This window comes from Dipodomys spectabilis, unplaced genomic scaffold (assembly GCF_019054845.1).
Source record: "Dipodomys spectabilis isolate Male_0828 unplaced genomic scaffold, ASM1905484v1 ptg000002l, whole genome shotgun sequence".
In the NCBI taxonomy this organism is placed as follows: Eukaryota; Metazoa; Chordata; class Mammalia; order Rodentia; family Heteromyidae; genus Dipodomys; species Dipodomys spectabilis.
Genome location: NW_024870679.1, coordinates 47,406,580 through 47,427,082, shown reverse-complemented (window position 1 = coordinate 47,427,082; position 20,503 = coordinate 47,406,580). Strand labels below are relative to the sequence as shown.

Genomic DNA, 20,503 nt, shown 5'->3' with positions numbered 1-20,503 from the left:
AGCAGAAGCTCCAGGCCCTCGTCCCGTAGCTTGACAGCTTGAATTTCAGTAGCAACTCATCCACTTCCTTACTGGTTAACGACCTTGGGTTACTTTACTTCCCTCTATTTGCAAAATGATAATAGTACCTTCCTCATAGGGAAGTTATAAAGCCTAATTAGTATTTACGAACAGTCCCACAGGGCCCATTAGCTACATTTTGTGGAACTGCTAAAAGTGACTTGGTAGAAAAGTTTATCCGAAAGGATAAAGTTCCTCTCCCATGCAGAACGGACTTCTCTTCCCAGGTAAAAGCCAAACCTAGTCTCACAATTTCTTTTGGGGCCTTATTTATCTATGAAGTAACATTGACTGGTGACTCAAACCTGTTAGCCTTGCTTCCCTGGGATTTTGGGGGCCCAGCCTAGGGGTGTAAGGACAAATGGTGTTCTAGAATGACTCTACCAATGTGTGAGAACCAACAGTTAATTTTTAAGGAAATTGATAATGTAACCATTGCTTACCTGAATTGCCCTATAGTGGAAGTTTTTACACTATAGTAATGGGACCAGTGCTGCAACTAGGCCTTTTTTCACTCCTTCATCTAACACATACCTAGCCCAGTCCCTTCTCCCCTTTCAACACTGGCAATAATAGCTGTGGGATGGGGGAGGGGAGTGACAGGTCTCCAGGGACAATAAAGGGGCTCAATCACCATCTGTTTGGGCATAGCAAGGCCCACAGTCTTAGGCATAGGCACATGAGCGTGTGCACGCTGCAGAGTAACTGTCTGCCTTTTGATTGTTCCTCAGCAAGTCTCAGACACAGAGAGTGGTGGCTAAAGTCCTGGAGTCTCACAGAGCTGGGATGGAATTCCAGGTAGGCCACTCCCAGCTCTATGTCCCTCTATATACTGGGGCTCAGTTTGGTTGTTTTTATTTTCCCTTGGAAGTACTGAGACTTAAACTCAGGGCCTTGCACTTTTTAGGCGAGCACTCTTACCACTTGAGTCAAGCTCCCAGCTTAAATTTTGCTTTTGTTATTTTCCTAAACAGTTTTCTACTTTTGTGCAAGGTTGGCTTCAGACTATAGCCCCCGGGGCTCGGAAGGTGGCTCAGTGGTAGAGCGCTTGCCTTGCATGCCTGAGGCCCTGGGTTCGATTCCTCAGCACCACATAAGCAGAAAAAAAAAGCCGGAAGTGGCGCTGTGGTTCAAGTGGTAGAGCACTAGCCTTGAGCTGAAGAGCTGAGGGACAGCACCCAGGCCCAGAGTTCAGAGTTCAGGCCCCACGACCGGACCCAAAAAACAAAACAAAACAAACTATAGTCCCCTATATTTGAGATCACAAGTAGGAACTACCATATCCAACTTGCTTGTTGAGATGATGTCTCACTTACCTTTTGCCTAGGCTGGCATCAAACCATGAACCTGCTGAAGCATCAACGAGTCATAAGTCATCGCCTAATCCTGGAGCTTGGAATTTGAACTCAGCCTCATGCTTGTTAAGCCAAGCTTCCAACCTTTTATGCATTAGTTAGATGTAGAATTTCATTTTGTGTGGAGGCCTGTGCCTAGACCTATTTTAGGTTTCCTATCAAAGCTGGGATGACAAGCATGTGCCACCAGACCCACCTTTGTCTGTTGAGATGGAGTCTTGCAGACTTTTCTGACAGGGCTGGTCTGGAACCACAGTCATCCCGATCTCAGCCTTCTAAGTAACTAGAATGACAGGCATGTATCATTATGCCTAGCTAGGGGTTGAAAAGGAGGTCTTATAAACTTTCTGCTCAGGCTGTCCTCGAACTGCAATTTTCCTATTTTCAGCCTCACAGGTAACTCAGATTACAGGCATTAGCCACTGGCATGTGGCTTTGGTTTTCTTATCTTTTTTTTTTTTTTTTTTTTTGTGCGTAGTGGGGCTTGAACTCTGGGCTTGGGCACTGTCCCTGCGCTTGAGCCACAGCACCACTTCTGGTTTTCTAGTGGTTTATTGGAGATAAGAGTCTCACAGACTGTCCTGCCTGGGCTGGCTTTGAAACGTGATCCTCAGATCTCAGCCTTCTGAGTAGCTAGGATTACAGGCTTGAGCCACCGGTGCCCGGCATTTTTCTTATCTTTAAAATGGATGCAATCCTGCCCTGGTATGATGATTTCATAGGCTAAAGTAGAATACCACAAAGTACACACAAAGCCTCCATATGGTGCTTGGTACAGAGTAGGTGTTCAGTAAATGTCAGCCAAGGTTATCACCCCCTCCCACCCCTTCAGACACATTGATCCCACCCAGTGGAACCCAGGCCTACTGGGACTGCTCATTATCTGAGTTGCCACCCAAGGGCTCAGTGAGTAGCTGAGGACACAGACAGGAGCAAGTAGCTCTGTTTTCCAGCTTTTATGAAAATTAATAACATTAATAGCTCACAGAAATATACATACACACACCTCACTATGTACATAGTCATTAAGTTATTAATTAGTCTCTGTATAAAAAGTTTCTACATTAGTGTTCGGGGCTTGGCCCGCTCAGTCCTTGGCATATTCACAGTAGCAGCCCCAGGGCTTGGTCCTGTGGATGGGCAGAAGGGTGGCAGTATGGAGCTCGGCCAGCTCTATGCAGACACAGATGTCCTGGGCTGTTTGCCTTTCAGTGCTTGGTCCCTGTCCTAGCTGGCACCTGAAGAACAGCTGTCCAGTGAGTGGGCAAACAGGTTCTGGTCCCTCATGTGGCCTGATGACCCAGGCCCTGTGTATGGAGACATCATGGGTCAAATAGGCCTAAAGGATGCTGGCCAACTCTGTGGAGTCTGAGTCGGAGCAAGCTGAACTGCTGGCTTCATCCCTGCAAGAATCAGAGGAGCCCGGTCAGACCAAGAGTTCAAGGGTAAGTCCTTACCCCTCCCCACTGCCACCTGCCTCCTTCTGGGATCTTGGCTCTGCAGTTCAAGCCAAGGGTGGGACTCGTCTAACTCACGGGACAGTTCACTCCCTCCCACTTTCAGTTCAGGAACTTCCAGTGTCTTTGTTTGCTGTTCTTGCTAGGCATAGGGCACCACAAACTTCAGGGCTACCTTCTGGCCTTGGCTGGCTGATAGGCTGGCATGACTCACTCCACATTGCCCTCTGGCCTCAGGCACACCTGAGCTCCTGACCAGGAGCTGCCAGAGCATCAGGCAGAGCTCAGAGCTCAACTCTACCCCTTATCCAGTGGGCACAGCTATACTCTTCCAGGTTAAACCTCAGTTTCTTCATCTGGACAATGGGAACCCTAAGAATCTTGGCCACCCAGGATTGCCAGAGGACTACACAGATTGTGAACGTACACGTTTAACAGGCAAAGAAGCGCCTCGAAGTCTGGGATTTTGGTGTGTTTTGGCACATGGCAGGCACCCAGAAAGTGTTTGTTGAGTGAATAAAGGTGAAGTCACTCAATTCAGTGGCCAGCATGTAGCTTAATGTTGGGGCTGTCAAGGAAGGTTGTGTCAGTGGAAGTCTGGGCTTGGCCACCAGAGGCAAAAGTGGGGACTCAGACTAGATGACAACCCCCTCACTCTCACTGCAGAGCCTGAAGGGCCTTCTTGTTCTGCCGCCGCTTCTCCTCGTTGATGGGGTACAGCTTGAAGAGGAAGAGGCCCAGCAGGATGAAGATGATGGGAGCCATGGTCACCAGCATCTTCAGGGTAAACTTGACCAGTGATGGCTGGGAGCAGCCCCGTGGCTTGTACCCGGCAAAGCTGTGGGAATGGAGCCGTGATGAGAACATGATACCTGTGACCTGGGCCTGAACACCCCATAATAGCCCCCCCATCCCACTCACTCAAGACTGAGGGTGGAGATACCCAGCGAGACGCCGGAGGCAAACTTGGTGAAGAACACATAGAAGGAAAAGAAGATGGGCTCGGAGTCATGGCAGTTGGGGTGCTTCAGATGGAAGTCGTCGATGACATCGGGCAGCATGGACCTAGGGAAAGAGTGATGGTGGCCTTGAGCACCTCCCCACACACATAGCCGTCCCCAGGCTTCCACCAGCCTCCATGACCTTGGTGTTGGTAAGAAGAGGCAGTTTTCTAGGGAATGGGCTCCTTTCGCCAAGATGATCCCCATTCTGGTGCTCAGCTTGATGAATGGTGTATAGGTCAGATTTTAGCCCCTATTTCTGTGACTGGGTGCTTTTGCACAGTTCACAACCTTTGTAACTGTACAGGACAGTTCAATAGGTCCCTAACCAGTTCTATAAGACCCATATATTTGGCCCTGTAGTAGAAGCTCCCAAAGAACTCTCTCCAAGGAGCCTTAGAGCTGAGGGTGGGAGGCTAGGAATATACCTACCAAGGTAACAGGAAGGCAGCTGCTACACTGACACCGGCTGCTATGGCCACCACATATGTGACAATCAGGTTACTTTCCATGAGGGCCACCAAGATAAGAAATGGCACTGCTGACTAGGGGAGAAGATGCAGGAAGATGGATTAGCTGGAGGCTCTCACTGGCTATCCCTTCACTCCACCCAAGATCCTTGTACTCCACTCACTGAGATGCCAACATATACAGCTGTCTTCTTGCCAAACCGGGTTAGGAACCACTGCCAGATGGGAATGGTGAATGTGGCTGAGAGCTATGGAAATGGGAGAGAGGGATGAGTTAGTGCCATAGAATCTCTCCAGCCCTTCCCAAGACCCCAAAGACGCTCTATCCTTGCCAAGAGCAGCCAAGTGGCACTCATGGGCAGTAAGGAGGTGAAGGCGCATGTGTGAGAACTCCCTTGGGGAACTGAGAGATAGTCCAGCTTTTTAACACCTCTGAACACAAAGTTCCATAGCCACCTTCTCTTCCTTCTCCTCTTCCTGTTCCTCCTCCTCCTCTAGCCTCCCCAACAGCTTAGATTACAGGCATGAGCCACAGGTGCCCAGCTCCATAAACTTTTTAGTATCTTGGCTTTTGCTAGGCTCACTAAACATCCACCCCAAACTCCTCTTACAATCCTCCCTAAGCATAGGTCAAGTCCAACCAAATATTCTAGAAAACCTGCCTCATCCCTTCAGGACCATGGCCTAGTCAGGGGATATCCTCTGACTGGCAGAAGAACCATTCCACAGCCTGTGCTATAACTGTCTAGTCTGCCTACCTCCCTCAGTTCTCACACTCACCATGATGGCCAAGAGTAGATTCTGGAATTCATTAGGGAAGCCCAAGGTGTAGGTGCAAAACAAGGCGAAGTTTCCTTCCACCAGCTGGGGGATGGGTAAGGGAGGGGAAGGAAATGGCAAGGAAAGACATGATGTTGGGGCTGAGGCACCCTAGATTATTCGCCATGCTTACCCCTCCCCCATTCTACCTGTCCCTCAGCTTAGTCATCTCCTGAGTCCTCTCCAACCCCACTCCCATTACACCTCCCCTCAGATTTCCCCAAGGACCAATAGTCACGTCCCCAACTCACCATAAAAGCCAGGGAGGTAAAAAGGAAGCCAGCAATGAGTTTTACATAGGGACCATGGCTCATGACCAGCCGGAGGCCCCGAACGAAGGACATTTGTTCAGTCTTCTGGGCCTCATATGGTTCTAGGGACCAGAGGACAATGAGGAGGGAGCAGAGAGCTAGGCAGAAGGACACAGCCCGCTTGTGGTAAGATCTGCACCTTTCCCAGGGCCCTACTTACCTCTCTGCTCCCGCACACCCAGGGTCAGGATGATGGCACAGATGACATAGATAGAGGCGATGACCCCTGCTGCCAGCAGGTATGCATTTTGCTATAAAAGAGGCAAAGGGCACAATATAGAGACAGTCTGATCTCATCCTAGCAGTCCCACTGCACAATCTCAGACCAGTCCCTTCTCCGCAGGCCTAACTGTCTCCATCTATGAACTAGAAGGACCATCCTGGGTCTGCAGTGGCTTCTCAAGGCTGTGCAAAGTTCAGGTGTACACAATGTTACAAAGCCAAAGCTGTGGAGTCTTGGAGCCTGCAGTTCATATCTGCAATCCATTAGCTCTACCACCCTGGGCAAATAGCACAAGCCTCTCTGGGCTTCAGTTTTCTTATCCGCAAAGTGGACATATTGCCATATTAAAAGTGTTAAAAGTTCTATGTTGGGCACCAGTGACTCATGCCTGTAATCCTAGCTACTCAAGATGCTGACATCTGAGGATCATTTCAAAGCTATTCCAGGCAAGAAAGTCTGTGAAACTCTTATCTCCAGTTAACCACCAGAAAAGCTGGGCGTGGAGCTGTGGCTCAATTGGTAAAACACCAGCTTTGAGCAAAAAAAATTAAGTCTGAATAAAGGCTCTGAGTTCAAGACCAGCAGACACACAGAAAAATCATACATATCACATGCCCTATAGTTAGTAACCATTAGCTGTTATTACTACTTTTAGGATGAGTGCAAAACCTTTATAGTTCTCCATCCCCTCCAATCCCTGCCCTGCAAGAGGCCTCACCGTTTGTTTTAGTGAGGTGGTGCTGTGTGTTCGATTGGCACTTTCCGGGGCCAATGAAGATTCATTAGGGTAATGGAGACAAGGAGCATTTGCTTGGCCCACAATTTGCCCCTGGATCGCTGTGCCTAGCACTGTGCCCAGCACCTCCACGGTCATCCCTGGATAGTGAAAAGAAGGTCTTTATAGAGGGACTTGATTTGTAGGCCCAGAGGGAAAAGCCAGATGAATGGAGCTCAACTCTAGCTCCAAGTATGATGGATGTGAGGACAGGGCAGATGACACTTGGGCCTACATGTATGTGGTCCTGTGTGATCTCAGGTTAGTCCTTGAATCTTTCTGGGTCTCACTTGAGCAGTAAGTTCTTTTTTAAGATAATGTCATGGGATGAGGATGTAACTTAGTGGGAAAAGGCCTCATATGCAAAATGTCTTGAGCAAGGAGCTGGGCCCACAATGGAAGAAGTATAGCAGGAGGATCTGGAAGTAAAAGACCCAGGGTCCCCTATGGGCAAGGTCAGGCCAGCTGAGGAGAGACTTACGATAGGCAGTGGCAGAGTCCCGCTCGCTCTGCTCCGTGCTGATGAACATGGTGAGCGCTGAGTAGGGAACGTGGAAACACTGGCATAGAACAAAGACCTTTGCCAGTCAGACAGAGGGCAGACAAATGAGGAGGGCCCAGGGACTGCCTCACCCCTGCCCCCAGAGACACCCAGAAGTGTGGAGAAAGGGGAGGCTGGGGATATACTCACCGTGACCAGTGTCTCAAAGAGGCAATAGAAAATTAGGTACCAAAGGGTCTGGCCCTGTGAGAAGTCAGGCACGAACCAGATGAGGAAATAGGCGATGACTGCCAGGGGTGTGGAGAAGATGATCCTGAGGAAAGGGAGAGGGTTGAAGAGGAGGCTGGAAGCTACAACTCCCAAGAATTTGGCCCAGTCAGAGGCTCTACTGGGTACCCACCAGGAAGGCATTTCCTCTCCTTAATCTATCCATCTCAGGGCCTCTGGGAAGATGCTAATGGGCAAACCTGGAAGGGTCCACTGGGACAGGATCCCTGGCTGAAACCCTGAACATGGAGCGTGAGAAGATCAAGATCAGACCTTGACTTTTGCTAAGGTTCTAGCAGCAGGGACTTCTAGGCTAGGGGAGCTGAGAATGGAGGCCAAGACCTTGGTAGAACAGGGAGGGAAAGAGAAGGAACAATCCTAGCATCTGAATATTTTCACCTGTGTGCAGGCATCATTTGTACACAAGGAAGGAATCTGGAGTGGGGTAGGGAAGGCCAGCTGTAGGTGAAGGAAGATGGAGGGTTAGGGCAAGGGAGGTCTGCCATATGTAAGTCTCACCTATCACAAGTGCTTAGACTCTATGGACTGATCTTGCAGCCTGTACAGTGACAGGCAAGGTATATAAAGGTTAAAAGGAAGGCCTGTGAGTAACACTTTAGGGATCCAATTTGACTTCTCCCAACCAGCTACCAAAACTCTTGTCTGGGCACTGTGGCTCAGGCCTGTAATCCTAACTACTCAGGAGGCTGAGATCTGAGGATTGCAGTTTGAAGCCAGCCCCAGTAGGAAACTCTGGGAGATTCTTATCTCCAAAACACTACTCAAAAAAGCCAGAAGTGGCACTGTGGTAGAGGGCTTGTCTTGAACAAAAGAAGCTCAGGAACAACACCTAGTCCCAGAGTTCAAGCCCCAAGACCAGCAAAAAACAAAAACAAACTCTTAAGTTCTCTGAGGCTTGTTTCCTCATATGTAAAATGAGAGGAAAAAAAATAGCACATGCTTCCCGCTCAGTATTTACTTTATATATTAAGTGTCAATTATGCTATTTTAATTTCTTGGAGAGAAGAGTCGTTTAAAAATATATCATCACTCTTGTAGAACTTATATCCTAATTGGCAAACAGAAGAGATAAACTTTATTTAAAATTATAGAAATCATGGCTAGGATATAGCTCAGTGGCAAAGCGCTTGCCTAGCAAGTGCAATGTCCTGGGTTCAATCCCCAGTACCAAAAAAGACAAGACAAAAAAAATTGCAGTTAAAAAAAAATTATAGGGGCTGGGAAGGTGGCTCAGTGGTAGAGTGCTTGCCTTGCATGCATGAGGCCCTGGGTTCGATTCCTCAGCACCACATAAGCAAAAAGAAAAAAAGCCGGAAGTGGCATTGTGGCTCAAGTGGTAGAGTACTAGCCTTGAGCTGAAGAGCTGAGGGACAGTGCCCAGGCCCAGGGTTCAGACCCCACGGCCGGACCCAAAAAAAATAAAAAAATAAATTATAGAAATCAGCTTGGGCTGGGAATGTGGTAGAGTGCTTGCCTAGGATGCATGAAGCCCTGGGTTCAATTCCTCAGTACCACATAAACAGAAAAAGCTAGAAATGGTGCTGTGGCTCAAGTGGTAGAGTGCTAGCCTTGAGCAAAAGAAACTCAGGGACAGTGCCCAGGCCCTGAGTTCAAGTCCCAGGATTGGCAAAAAAAAAATTCTTCAGCTTTAATAATGAAATGTTGACCCCATCCTATACTGGAGAGAACTGGGCTGAAAGGAAGACACAAAAGAACAATTGCACAATGTAACTTAGGAGGTGACCAAATCTAAGCCCTCAACTTCATAGACACAGGAAGTAATGGTGGTTGGCAGAGGCTGAAAGGAAGGAGAAATAAGATTCGTTTAATTGGTGCAGAGTCCCGGAAGATTAAAAAAAAAAAAAAACAGCATAGAGGAAAGCCAGGCACGGTGGTATAGGTATAGGCCTGTAATCCCAGAACTCAAGAAGTAGAGGAAGGAGGATGGCAAGTTTGAAGCCAGCTTGAGTTAGAGAAAGAGCCTGTCTCAAGAAGAAAAGTACTGGAGATGTAAGTGGTGATTGTCATACAAAGATGTGAATGGATTTAATGTCACTTTGCTGAACACTTTTAAATGGCTCTAATGGAAGCCATTGGCTTAAGCCTGTAATCCTAGCTTCTTTGGAGACTGAGATCTGAGGATCACAGTTCAAAGACAACCAGGGCAGAAAAGTCCCTGTGAGACTCTTATCTACAATTAGCCATTCAAAAACCAGAAGTGAGCTGGGTGCTAGTGGCTTATGCCTGTAATCCTAGCTACTCAGGAGGCTGAGATCTGAGGATCACAGTTCAAAGCCAGCCCGGGCAGGAAAGCTCATGAGACTCTTTTCTCCAATAAACCACCAGAAAACAGGAAGTGGCATTCTGGCTCAAGTGGTAGGGTGCTAGCCTTAAGCTGAAGAGCTGAGGGATAGCACCCAGGCCCAGAGTTTAAGCCCCGTGACAGACAAAACAAAAAACAAAAAAAAAAGCAGAAGTGGTGCTATGGCTCAAGTGGTAGAGTGCTAGCCTTGAGCAAAAGAAACTTAGGGGCAGTGCTCAGGCTCTGAGTTCAAGCCCCAGAACTGGCAATAAATAAATAAAACAAAAAGGCAATATAAAATATTAGAAGGGTGGTAAGGGTTTATGGAGAGAAGAGATACAGCAGGATGCAGAGAATCAGAAATGAAAATGGTGTTCCATTTGCAGGGGCAGAAAATCTAGGCTTCACTGAGCAGATAGTAACTGCAAAGATAGATGAATCCAGGAACTTGTTTGGCAGATGTCTGAGGCAAGAGCAGGTGGGCTGGGGAATGGTCAGTGCAAAGGTCCTCAGGCAGAAGTATGCCTAGCCAGGTTGAGGAATATCAAGGTTGTGGGGCTAGAGCATAGTGAGCAAGAGAGATGGAATTAAAAGATAAGCTAGGAGAAGAAATGGGACACCTCAGAGGCTACTGGAAGGGCTTAGGTTCTACTTCAGAGACTTTAAGAAGTCTTGAGACTTAAATAGGAAAATGTAGAACAGTGCTTGGAGTACTTAGTGTTTGCTGTGATCACATCAACAGAGCAGCCACACACAGGGCATTGGGCTTGGGACTCAACTCAGGTCTAACCACAAGCCCCACCTTCTGCTTCTCAGCCTCCCTGAGTCACACTGTTGAAACCTTGCCACTCACTGCTGGCTGAGAATGCCAGGAAAAGCAAATCTCAGTCTTTCTGCTCTGGAGGACAGGATCTAAATCAAGACTTAGAAGCCAGGCATCATTGTTCACACCTGTAATCCTATTCAGGAGGCTGAGATCTGTGGCTCATAGTTCAAAGCCAGCCCAAGCAGGAAATATCTCCAAATAACCATCAGAAAGCCAGCAGTGGAGTTGAGGCTGAAGTGGCAGAACATTAATTAGCCTTGAGCACAAAAGATCAGGGACAGAACCCAGGCCCTGAGTTCAAGCCCCAGGACCTGCACAAATGAATGAATAAATAGTTAAATAAAAATTCGGGCTTAGAGCAAGAGTGATCTGTGACCTGGAAGGAGAGAGTGTGCAGGATTTACCTTAATGAGCCCCCAATTTTCCTATATTACATGTGAAAGGGTACCAGGTCCTCAACACTCATGAGGGGCCAAGGGTTGTCAGTGTTGTATACATAGGAATGTCATGTACATAGCAGCCCCTTGGCCCCACGAGCCACCCAGTGAATGCTCAGACAAGCATAGAACTGAGGCAGAATGCATCCGAGAGGGCCCCAAGCAACTTTCTCAAACAGCTACCACACCTGCCCAGAGTACTCAGGTCCTCTCTCAGGCAGTGAGGACCTGCTGGGCTCTGCCTACCCCATCCCACACAAATCCAAATGAGTGTCTTTGCAGAAAACAAGGCTTCCTCCTGGCCTTCCCCAAACACTCCATCCCGGGTTGCAGGCATCTGAGCAGCGCTGAGGAGCCCCTTGTGACTGGGAGTAACCTCATGTGTTAGGCTGGTGGAGCAGCTGCCTCCCATTGGCCGGGCCTCATGAGGAGATGTGGCACAGAGTCCCGCCTTCCACTGGCTGCCAGGAGACCGGCAATGAGCCAAGTCTCATGGGCTGGTGCTTAGGGAGCCCTGAGCAGCCTGCCCAGGTAAGGCAGGCTATGTGGGCCGGGCCCTGGCCCTGGTCCTCCCTAATGCCTGGATCAAAGGCTCTAACCTGGGCCTTCGCCAGGGACTGGCAGGATTGGGGTGGGTGGGGGGCCTCGTGGGAAAGGAAGCTGTGGAGATGTGGGGGCTGTGGGAAGAGCTTTGAAGGCCGGAGACCAGGTATGGGCGCCCCTGGGGCAGGAAGGCGCCCACTTGAGCTTGGATGGGCTGGAGATGAAAGGGGTGTTCCCCCCCACACTCCCTGAAGCAGGATGTCCTGGAGGGAACCAGAGGCCCAGCCTGGCCTGTCTTGTATGTGTCTCCCTTGCTGTCTGATCTATGGAACCGCCTCCACCCTCCTACCCCTTCCTTGTACCACAGCCTGAGACAGAGCAGTATAGGGTAAGTAACAATGAAAAATGTAGTTCACATCATCTAAAGCATTAGAGATTATGGGCCTCCAATCTTATTCCCAGTATTGTCCCTAACCCCTGCCCAGCACAAACCGCCCTGAAGGAGTGCCAAGTTCTCTATTACTTAATATATCCTAGACACTATTCTCATGCTTTTCATAACAAACATTTAGCTGGGTGCCAGTGGCTCATACTTGTAATCCTAGCTACTCAGGAGACTAAGATCTGAGGATCATGGTTCAAAGCCAACCCAGGCAGCAAAGTCCATGAGACTCCTATCTCCAATGAACCACCAAAAAGCTAGAAATGGAGCTGTAGCTCAAATGGTAGAGCCTTGAGCAACCCCAGTACCAGAAAAAAAAACAAACAAAAAACCATTTAATCCTCACTGTGGCCCTATGAGACGTTTCTTATTTTATCCATTTTCTAGATGAGGACACTTAAGGCTCAGAGACGTTAAGTGACTTGCTCAACATTGCACAGATAATTGTAATGAATCTGGAGTTCAAACCCAGGCAAGTTAGCTGGAGTGCACTCTCCCCACTGTTCTTAAGACCTACCTCTGTCACTAGAGTAGAGGTAAGTAGAAGATAGAAGTCCAGGTTTGCTAAGAATGAATGGACTTCAGGGAGCCATGAGGTTAGGCTGAGGAAAGCTAGCCAGCCTAGCACTTGGACCAGCCTAGGAATAAACAGGCTAGGTAGGTGTCCCATGACCACGTCTGGGCAGCTGAGGTTTTAGCTGGGGTTTCAACACTCAGGCTTTTACATCATCCCTTTTCCTTACCCCCTCCAGCCTGTGACAAGAGATAGAAGGACCAAGAAGAGGCAGATAAACAGGAAGCCTGGCCTTCTGCATCTTCCACTTACCAGGGCATGAGGCGACCCAATTGGGTCCAGGGGGACTTGCTGATGCAAAAGCCCACCAGAGGGTCAGTGACAGCATCCCAGGCTCGGCCCACAAAGAGGATGATGGAAGCAGAGAAAGGGGTCACCTACAATGGGGAAGACACAAATGACAACTCATTCATTCTACTCACCTCAGTCCTCACTAGTAGGCAAAGGCAGCTAGGCCCTTGAGACGCTGTGCTGAGCCTCAGAACAGTGGGGAGATTGCCCAGTGCAATCTCAGTGTGATGTTAGTGGTAGCTAGGTACTGGTGGCTCATGCTTGTGATCCTAACTACTCAAGAGGCTGAGATTGGAGGATCATGGTTTGAGGTCAGCTGGGGCAGGAAAGTGTGAGACTCTTATCTCCAATAAACTACTCAGAAAAAGCCAGAAGTGGCACTGTGGCTCAAGTGGTAGAGCGCTAGCTTTGAATACGAAGAGGCTCAGGGACAGTGCCTAGGCCCAGAGTTTAAACCCCAGGATGGGGAGGGGGGGTGGGGGAATGATAGTAGCAGGGATATAGCTCAGAGGCAGAGCATTTACATTGTATGTGTGAGGTCCTGGGTTCAATTCCCAGTACTGTGAGGGAAAAATAAAATTACAATAGCATTTTCTCTGATAGTAACAGGCCTGTGTTAGAAGCTTTTCAACCTGCTGCTTCCCTTAGAAACATCCCATCAATGGGGCTGGGAAGGTGGCTCAGTGGTAGAGCGCTTGCTTTGCATGCGTGAGGCCCTGGGTTCGATTCCTCAGCACCACATAAGCAAAAATAAAAAAGCTGGAAGTGGCGCTGTGGCTCAAGTGGTAGAGTGCTACCTTGATCTGAAGAGCTGAGGGACAGCGCCCAGGCCCAGAGTTCAGGCCCCACGACCAGACCCCGCCAAAAAGAAACATCCCATCAAATAGAATGAATCTAGAATCATTTGCTTCCTTCTCTCTCATGTGAGAGACCTGATATGAGAACTAACATTCACTGAATAATCACAGTGTGCATCAGTTTCTCCATGTGTGTAATGTGAATTATGCTACCTGTTTTACAGGGTCAAGCTCTGTCTTGGCTCAGCTGGGTGCTTGCCCATCAGCTGGGTGCTAGTGGCTTATACCTCTAATCCTAGCTTCTCAGGAGGATGAGATCTGAGGATTATGGTTTGGAGCTAGCTCGTGCAGACAAATCCATAGGATTCTTACATCCAATTAGCCAGCAAACAAAACAAAACAAAATCCTGCAACTGGTGTCTCAGACCAAGTGGTAGGGTGCCATCATTGTGTGAAAAAGCCAGTGAGAACATGAGGCCCTGAGTTCAAGCCCCAGTACAGAGACATGTAGACATACATTTCCTCAAGTTATCCACTACCAAAAACTCTAGTCTCTATATTTAGATTCTCTGGGTTCCTCTGCATCCATCACAACCCTGCTATTGCTATTGCTCTAAAAATCTAGCAGCATCTTCCACACAGTAGCTCCCACTAATCAGATCCCCACCTTCAACTCCAAAACTGGCTACATACAGTTTAATGCTTCAGCTGTAGGTTTGTCAGAATTATACCCTAACCTGAACCTAACCCATGGGAATTACTCAAAAACTAACTGTTGAATGAATCATTTATCCTTTCTGGGGCTCAGTGTTCCCCACCTGTAAATGGATACAATGAAGATGACCTGCCTGCCAAGTCAGAGGTTACACAGAAAAGACAGCCAGGGCAGGAGCCCGGGCAGCCATGGCTATTCAGTCTTCCACTGTCCCCTCCAGACAGGGCGAATTCTCAGGATGCCAGGCTGCTGGCCAAGGCTTCTCAAAGCAAAAAGTAGCCCAGCTTCACCCAAAGCATCCCTCTCAATCAAAGCCCCTATACACTGGACAATTTTAACCTAACAAAGCATTTGAAGGCCTCTCTGACAACTGACAGGCCACTGTTCCTCAGGTGAAGGCGGAATATACCTCCTTCACAAGCCTGGCAACATCCACTAACCTCTGAGCCAAGCCAGCTGACTGTCTTCCAGCCAGGGACATGGTGTGACAGTATCTTCTGAGAACAGTATCACTAGTCAGTCCCATTCTCCTTTAACTGCTCTCTACCACCTCCCACCCCCACCCCCAGAGGGCTCTATTGCTTTTGCCAGGCAACCAGGAATTGCCAGTTAAGTAAGACTCCTGAGGGGAGAGAGACTTCCCTTCCCTTCCTAGATACTCTGGAAAGTTTTATTCCCCCATTCACTGTGACTGGGAGAGTACAGCAGGGATCTGGGGTATGTTTTACAGATGGGGAAAACTGAGGGGTACCTATCCTTTCCCATCTCAGAATGCTAGAAGAGCCTAGAGGGCTCAATCCACTCACCAGAGCCACATCCAACAAGTAGATCTGCAGGAAGAACCCCAGGGCACAGCCTGTCACCTGGTAGGGAGCCCCTCCAACAGCATAGCAGAGCTTATTGCAAATGGACAGCTGCTGTTTCTTTTTCGGTTCCTTCTGGGAAGAGAAGAAAAGGATGAAAAGAAGCCCAAGATCCTGGTCTCCATAGACCATTCCTCCAGCCAACTGCCAGGAGGAACAACTCTCGGCTTTGCTGTGTACCCACCGAGAGAAATCTGACTTCCTGCAAAAGAAGAGAAAGAGAGCCTCTGTTTTTAAGAACTTGGGGGGAAAAGAAATTATACCTCAGAGGAAGTTACTCCTAATCCACCTCCTGCACACCATCTTTAAAGAACCACTCCCAGGACCTAGGCCACTGCTCCTTTCCAAATTCCAGAAGGCAGCAGACCTGTCCCCACCTGGTACTAGCTGCCACAACCTGAAAATCCTCTTGCTGCCAAAAGCTGCCTGAGCCCAACCCAGACTCCTGCCCTGGCTCAGAGGCCAATATCCACCTGCCTCCTGGGTGAGAGCTCAGTGGCAGGGGCCCAGCCCAGCTGGCTGCAGACACAGCTGTTCATTCCATCTGTCCCAGAGCTCCCTGGTCCCTGTAGGCAGTCCCAGGATTCAATCAAATCCAGGAGTTGTCCTCCCCTCCAGCTCCCAGACATATACATCCCTTCCAGCTCCTAGGGGACCTTGAAGAGGGGAGGATAAGGCCTCCAGGTAACAGAATGGACCCTTTCTGGGTGGGGCAGTAAGAGGCTTAGCATTGCCCCAGGAAAGAAGAGATTGCTCATACATGGTAACAGCATAATTGCTCACCCGGCTCCTTCCTGGGATCAGTTAATAAAATTAAAAGGCGAGCACCTCACAAGTGGATCTATTGCCAGAGATCCCTTCCTGGGGTGTGATGGTGGTGGTGGGGAACTCCTGTTTTCATGTGGTCGTTTAATAAGTTCTTAAGACAGGCTGAGGCGGAAAGTTGAGGTAGATGCCCGCCACGCGCTCGAACACGCACATTTACACAAACGCCTCCAGACCGCGCGGCTCCTTTAAGAGCAGAGCCCTTGTTCTTATGAATGAACTTGAGTGGCCCCCGGCAGAGTTGAGGCGCGAGAGTCGGCGGGTGGGGTGGGGGTTCTAGGGAGTAGGGGGTTAAATAGGGGTCCCCATATTTCTGAGGTCCCTCCACCTTTTAAGGCGATAAACTAGAACCGCTAAGCACTGAAGTACCAGTACAGGCTAGGCGCAGGGACTTCCGCGGAAATGCGGAAAGGGGGTGAGTGAGCAAAAGAGGGCGCCTCCTCTGGCTGCAGACCTACTCCATCACTGCCTGACCCGGGGGCATGCTCCTTCCCCCCCCCCCCCCCCCACCGCGGTCTCCCTTTTGCTTCTAGGCCTGCCAGCTCCCAGCTATCCCGAGTGTCTGTCCCAAGCCCAGATCTAACCTCTGACGCCCTCCTGTACCCCCGTCCTGGTCGGCCCAACACCCCCTGCCTACTCCTGGCGCGCTGGGCCCTTACCTTCACCTGCGCCGGGCGTTCACCGGGTTGAAGGATGCCGGTGGGCAGCAGTCCTGCCGCGGAGCTGCTCTCGGCGCCCTCTCCTTTGGCCATGACCCGCGGGCCACGCCGTCTGAGGCCGGGACTGGGACGCCGGGATGCTCTCCTGCTCCGTGGGCCCCCACTCTCTCCGGGCTCGCGTCGTAGCCGCCGTCGCCACCACCACGATCGCCGGTCGCCGCGCACCAGCCGAGCCGGGAAGCAGCCCAGGCACACACTCCCTGCACGCCCCCCTCCGCGCCTCTTAAAAGCTACGGTCCGGCCCTCCAGCATAGGGCCAATCCCTGAGCCGCGCTGCCTTGCCACCAGCCAATCACAGCGCCCGCCGGCTCCCCCATCATGCCCCACCCACCCCACGGCGCCTAGCCACAGAGCCACGTTTTCTTTTCTTTCTTTTTTTTCAGGGCTCTTTATTTTGCTCCATTGGTCTACTTTTCTTTCTTGCATAAACGTTGTATCCTCTTAACAAGTACAGCACAACTTAACACATTAAGACTCTCAAGACGATACTATATGAATGTACCAAAACAACATTTGTATTTCAATAGGCATTTCTAATAAAAAGTTAAATAGAAATCGTAGCAAACAGCTGAGCCTGAACAATCTATTACCTCCAAACTAGAAGTAATTACACTGATTTCCATTGCACTAAGGAAAATGACTCGAATCTTGTTATCACCACCTCATTCCAGAGGTTTTATAATAATAAGACTAATAAAATAATCACTATAAATATTCCAGATGAAAACAAGAACCGCATCCATTCGTTATTGACAATATTGATAGCCTAGGAGATGAGAAGTCAAGTAAAACATAAATTTTAAAACATTATTATCGGGCTGGGAAGATGGCTCAGTGGTAGAGCGCTTGCCTTGCATGCCTGAGGCCCTGGGTTCGATTCCTCAGCACCACATAAGCAAAAAGAAAAAAGCCGGGGGGCTGGGAAGGTGGCTCAGTGGTAGAGCGCTTGCCTTGCATGCCTGAGGCCCTGGGTTCGATTCCCCAGCACCACATAAGCAAAAAGAAAAAAGCCGGAAGTGGCGCTATGGCTCAAGTGGTAGAGCGCTAGCCTTGAGCTGAAGAGCTGAGGGATATCGCCCAGGCCCAGAGTTCAGGCCCCACGACCGGACCCAAAAAAAAAAAAAAAAAAAAGAAAAAAGCCGGAAGTGGTGCTGTGGCTCAAGTGGTAGAGCGCTAGCGTTGAGCTGAAGAGCTGAGGGACAGCTCCCAGGCCCAGAGTTCAGGCCCCATGACCAAACCCAAAAAATAAAAATAAATAAAACATTATTATCCTTTTGAGATATCTTTTATAATAATGAAGACCGTGAGTGCATCATATTTTAAAATTCAACGTGATAATATCACCATAAAGACAGATATTGGGCTGGGAATGTGGTTTAGTGGTAGAAGTGCTTGCCTAGCATGCATGAAGCCCTGGGTTCAATTCCTCAGTACCACATAAACAGAAAAAGCAGATAGTGGCTCTGTAGCTCAAGTGGTAGAATGCTAGCCTTAAGCAAAAGAAGCTTAGGGACCGTGCCCAGGCCCTGAGTCCAAGCCCAGGACTGGCAAAAATTATATATATATATATATGTATATATACATATACATATATATATGTATATATATATTTTTTTTTTGTACCACAAATATATATATTTGTACCACAACCTGGGAGAAGGTAAGACCAGCATGTAATAATATGTAAGGGATTACTACCTGGATTTTGTTTTTGGGGAAGTCGGTTGTGGGGCTTGAACTCTGGACCTGGGCCCTGTCCCTCAGCTCTTCAGCTCTTCAGCTCAAGGCTAGCGCTCTACCAGTTGAGCCACAGTGCCACTTCTGGTTTTCTTGTGGTATATTGGAGATAAGAGTCTCAAGCAGGAAGTGGCGCTGTGGCTCAAGCGGTAGAGGGCTCGCCTTGAGCTAAAGAGTGCAGGGACAGTGCCCAAGCCCAGAGTTCAAGCCCCACGACCGACCAAAAAAAAAAAAAAAGAGTCTCAAGCACTTTCCTGTCCAGGCTGGCTTTGAACTGGGATCCTCAGATCTCAGCCTCCTGAGTAGCTAGGATTACAGGCGTGAGCCACTGACTGGCTTACCTGGAATTTTATTTCTAAATAGGACATATTTCTCTCAGAGAGCCACGTTTTCAAACCCTGGAACTGGCATCTGACTGTGTACCATCCTTGCAGCCTAGGGAAGGCTGAGAGACCTATCTGAGGTTTCCTCAGGGAAACTGAGGCCCAAGACTGAACATGACCTGCTCAAAGCCTCCTGGACCCCAGAGTGAGTTCTCCCTGAGTCAAGCCCAATGACTACGAATTCTAAACCCCCTCCCTTTTCAGGGTATAAGAAAACTAGGGACTCTGAAGCTCAGTGTCCCTTCAAAATTTGGAGGCTGGTTGAGTGTCTCCCTCTCCTAAACATAGAGATTATAGACTACTACTTTCCCGGCCTCTCTCCTAAATTTCCCTACCTCCAGAAATCCACCATTCCTTCTTCCTGTCTTTGGCAACTAAGGGGCCCTGCAGTGATGGGACCGGAAAAACTGAGGCACCCAGTGGCCACTCCTTCCCACTGGGTGGAGAAGAGCCAAGCCCACAGGCACTCTTACAATAAGATCAGCCTTTTATGGACAGCCTTCACCGTCTCTATCTGAGGTTGAAACTATTATTATCCCTATTTTGCAGCTGAGAAAACGGAGACTCCAGGAAAAGGAACAGCTGTTATGTGGCGGAGCAGGCACTGGAAGGTTTTGTCCTGTTCCAGAGTCTTTGCTCTTGACATACGTTACTGAAAAAGGGTGCACAAGTACCTCCCCAACAAGACGCTCTAGGAGACACAAAGCTACAGAGGCCCTTTGGGTTGAAACAGTCAAGGAAAGGATTTGTGAAAGAAGATACAGAGGAATGTGGCCCTTGAAAGAGGACCACAGACTAAAACAGAGGTCAGGCATAGATGCCAGAAAAGAACAATCTTTTCCACCTCTGCCAACATCACCACAGACTTTCCAGATACTTGGGGCTGGGTGAAGGCCAGTTCTCGCTAGTCTCTGAAGGGGTTGCTGGGATTCTCACAGGCCCTTCATCCCAGTTCTTGTGGCTCTGTTGAGTTAGGCTTCTTTATTCTTTAACCCTGATTACATAGAAGATAAATGAGGTCTGGCTTGCCAGGATGGCCACACCAAGATTCCTCCTGTGCCCAGCAGATTCCATTTGGGCACACAGCTCCTAGTCCTTTGGTGAGCTAGAAGTAAGACAAAGTAAAGCTGTGGAATACCATGAAAAGGTCATGATAGCCAGGCACTGGTGGCTCACGCCTGTACTCCTAGCTACTCAGGAGGCTGACATCTGAGGATCATGGTTCAAAGCTAGCCTGGGCAGCAAAGTCCATGAGACTTTTTATCTCCAATTAACCACCAGAAAACCAGAAATGGCACTGTGGCTCAAGCAGTAGAGTGCTCACCTTGAGCTGAAGAACTCAGAGACAGTACCCAGGCCCAGAGTTCAAGCCCTATAACCGGGGGAAAAAAAAAAGTCTAATGAACTGGCCCCCATATCTCTCCCATGTCTCCCTAGGTCCTTTCTACATCTCCCTCCCTATGTGACATGGTACTGTTCCTCTTCTCTCTCTCTCTCCAGACTCAGTTTGCTAAAGTGGACTTTATGAACCCTTCCAGTTTTAAAATCTTTACTCCTATAGGATCACAACATTCCACAAGTGTTCTGTACCCCTACCAGATCACCCTTTCCTGGAAGGTAGCAAATACATCTTTTTCTTATCTAGCTACATAGATTTGGGGCTTGCTTCATCATAGGGGGGAGAGAGAGGAGAGAGAGAGAGAGAGAGAGAGAGAGAATGCACGCACATGTGCGTGTGTGCATGCTTGCACTAGTAGTTGGGCAGGTGCTTTATCACTGAAGTCACAC

At 49.0% G+C, this 20,503-nt stretch overlaps 1 protein-coding gene across 2 annotated transcripts; it reads right to left on the bottom strand.

Moving 5' to 3' along the window:
* Positions 1-2,365: 2,365 nt before the first annotated feature.
* Mfsd2a (major facilitator superfamily domain containing 2A) lies at positions 2,366-16,719 on the bottom strand. Of its 2 annotated transcripts, none has more exons than XM_042680681.1 (14): positions 16,536-16,719; positions 14,995-15,126; positions 12,638-12,762; positions 7,163-7,286; positions 6,953-7,031; positions 6,415-6,572; positions 5,634-5,724; positions 5,414-5,535; positions 5,124-5,207; positions 4,508-4,591; positions 4,306-4,418; positions 3,794-3,937; positions 3,534-3,710; positions 2,366-2,818 (listed from the first exon to the last, which is right to left on the bottom strand). In XM_042680681.1, exons 1-14 carry the CDS (start codon positions 16,626-16,628, stop codon positions 2,755-2,757), a joined length of 1,590 nt encoding a protein of 529 aa, XP_042536615.1. In that variant the 5' UTR covers positions 16,629-16,719; the 3' UTR covers positions 2,366-2,754. The 2 variants fall into 2 exon arrangements, with proteins under 2 accessions (XP_042536615.1, XP_042536622.1); XM_042680688.1 differs by having other exon boundaries at positions 14,995-15,123.
* Positions 16,720-20,503: the final 3,784 nt, after the last annotated feature.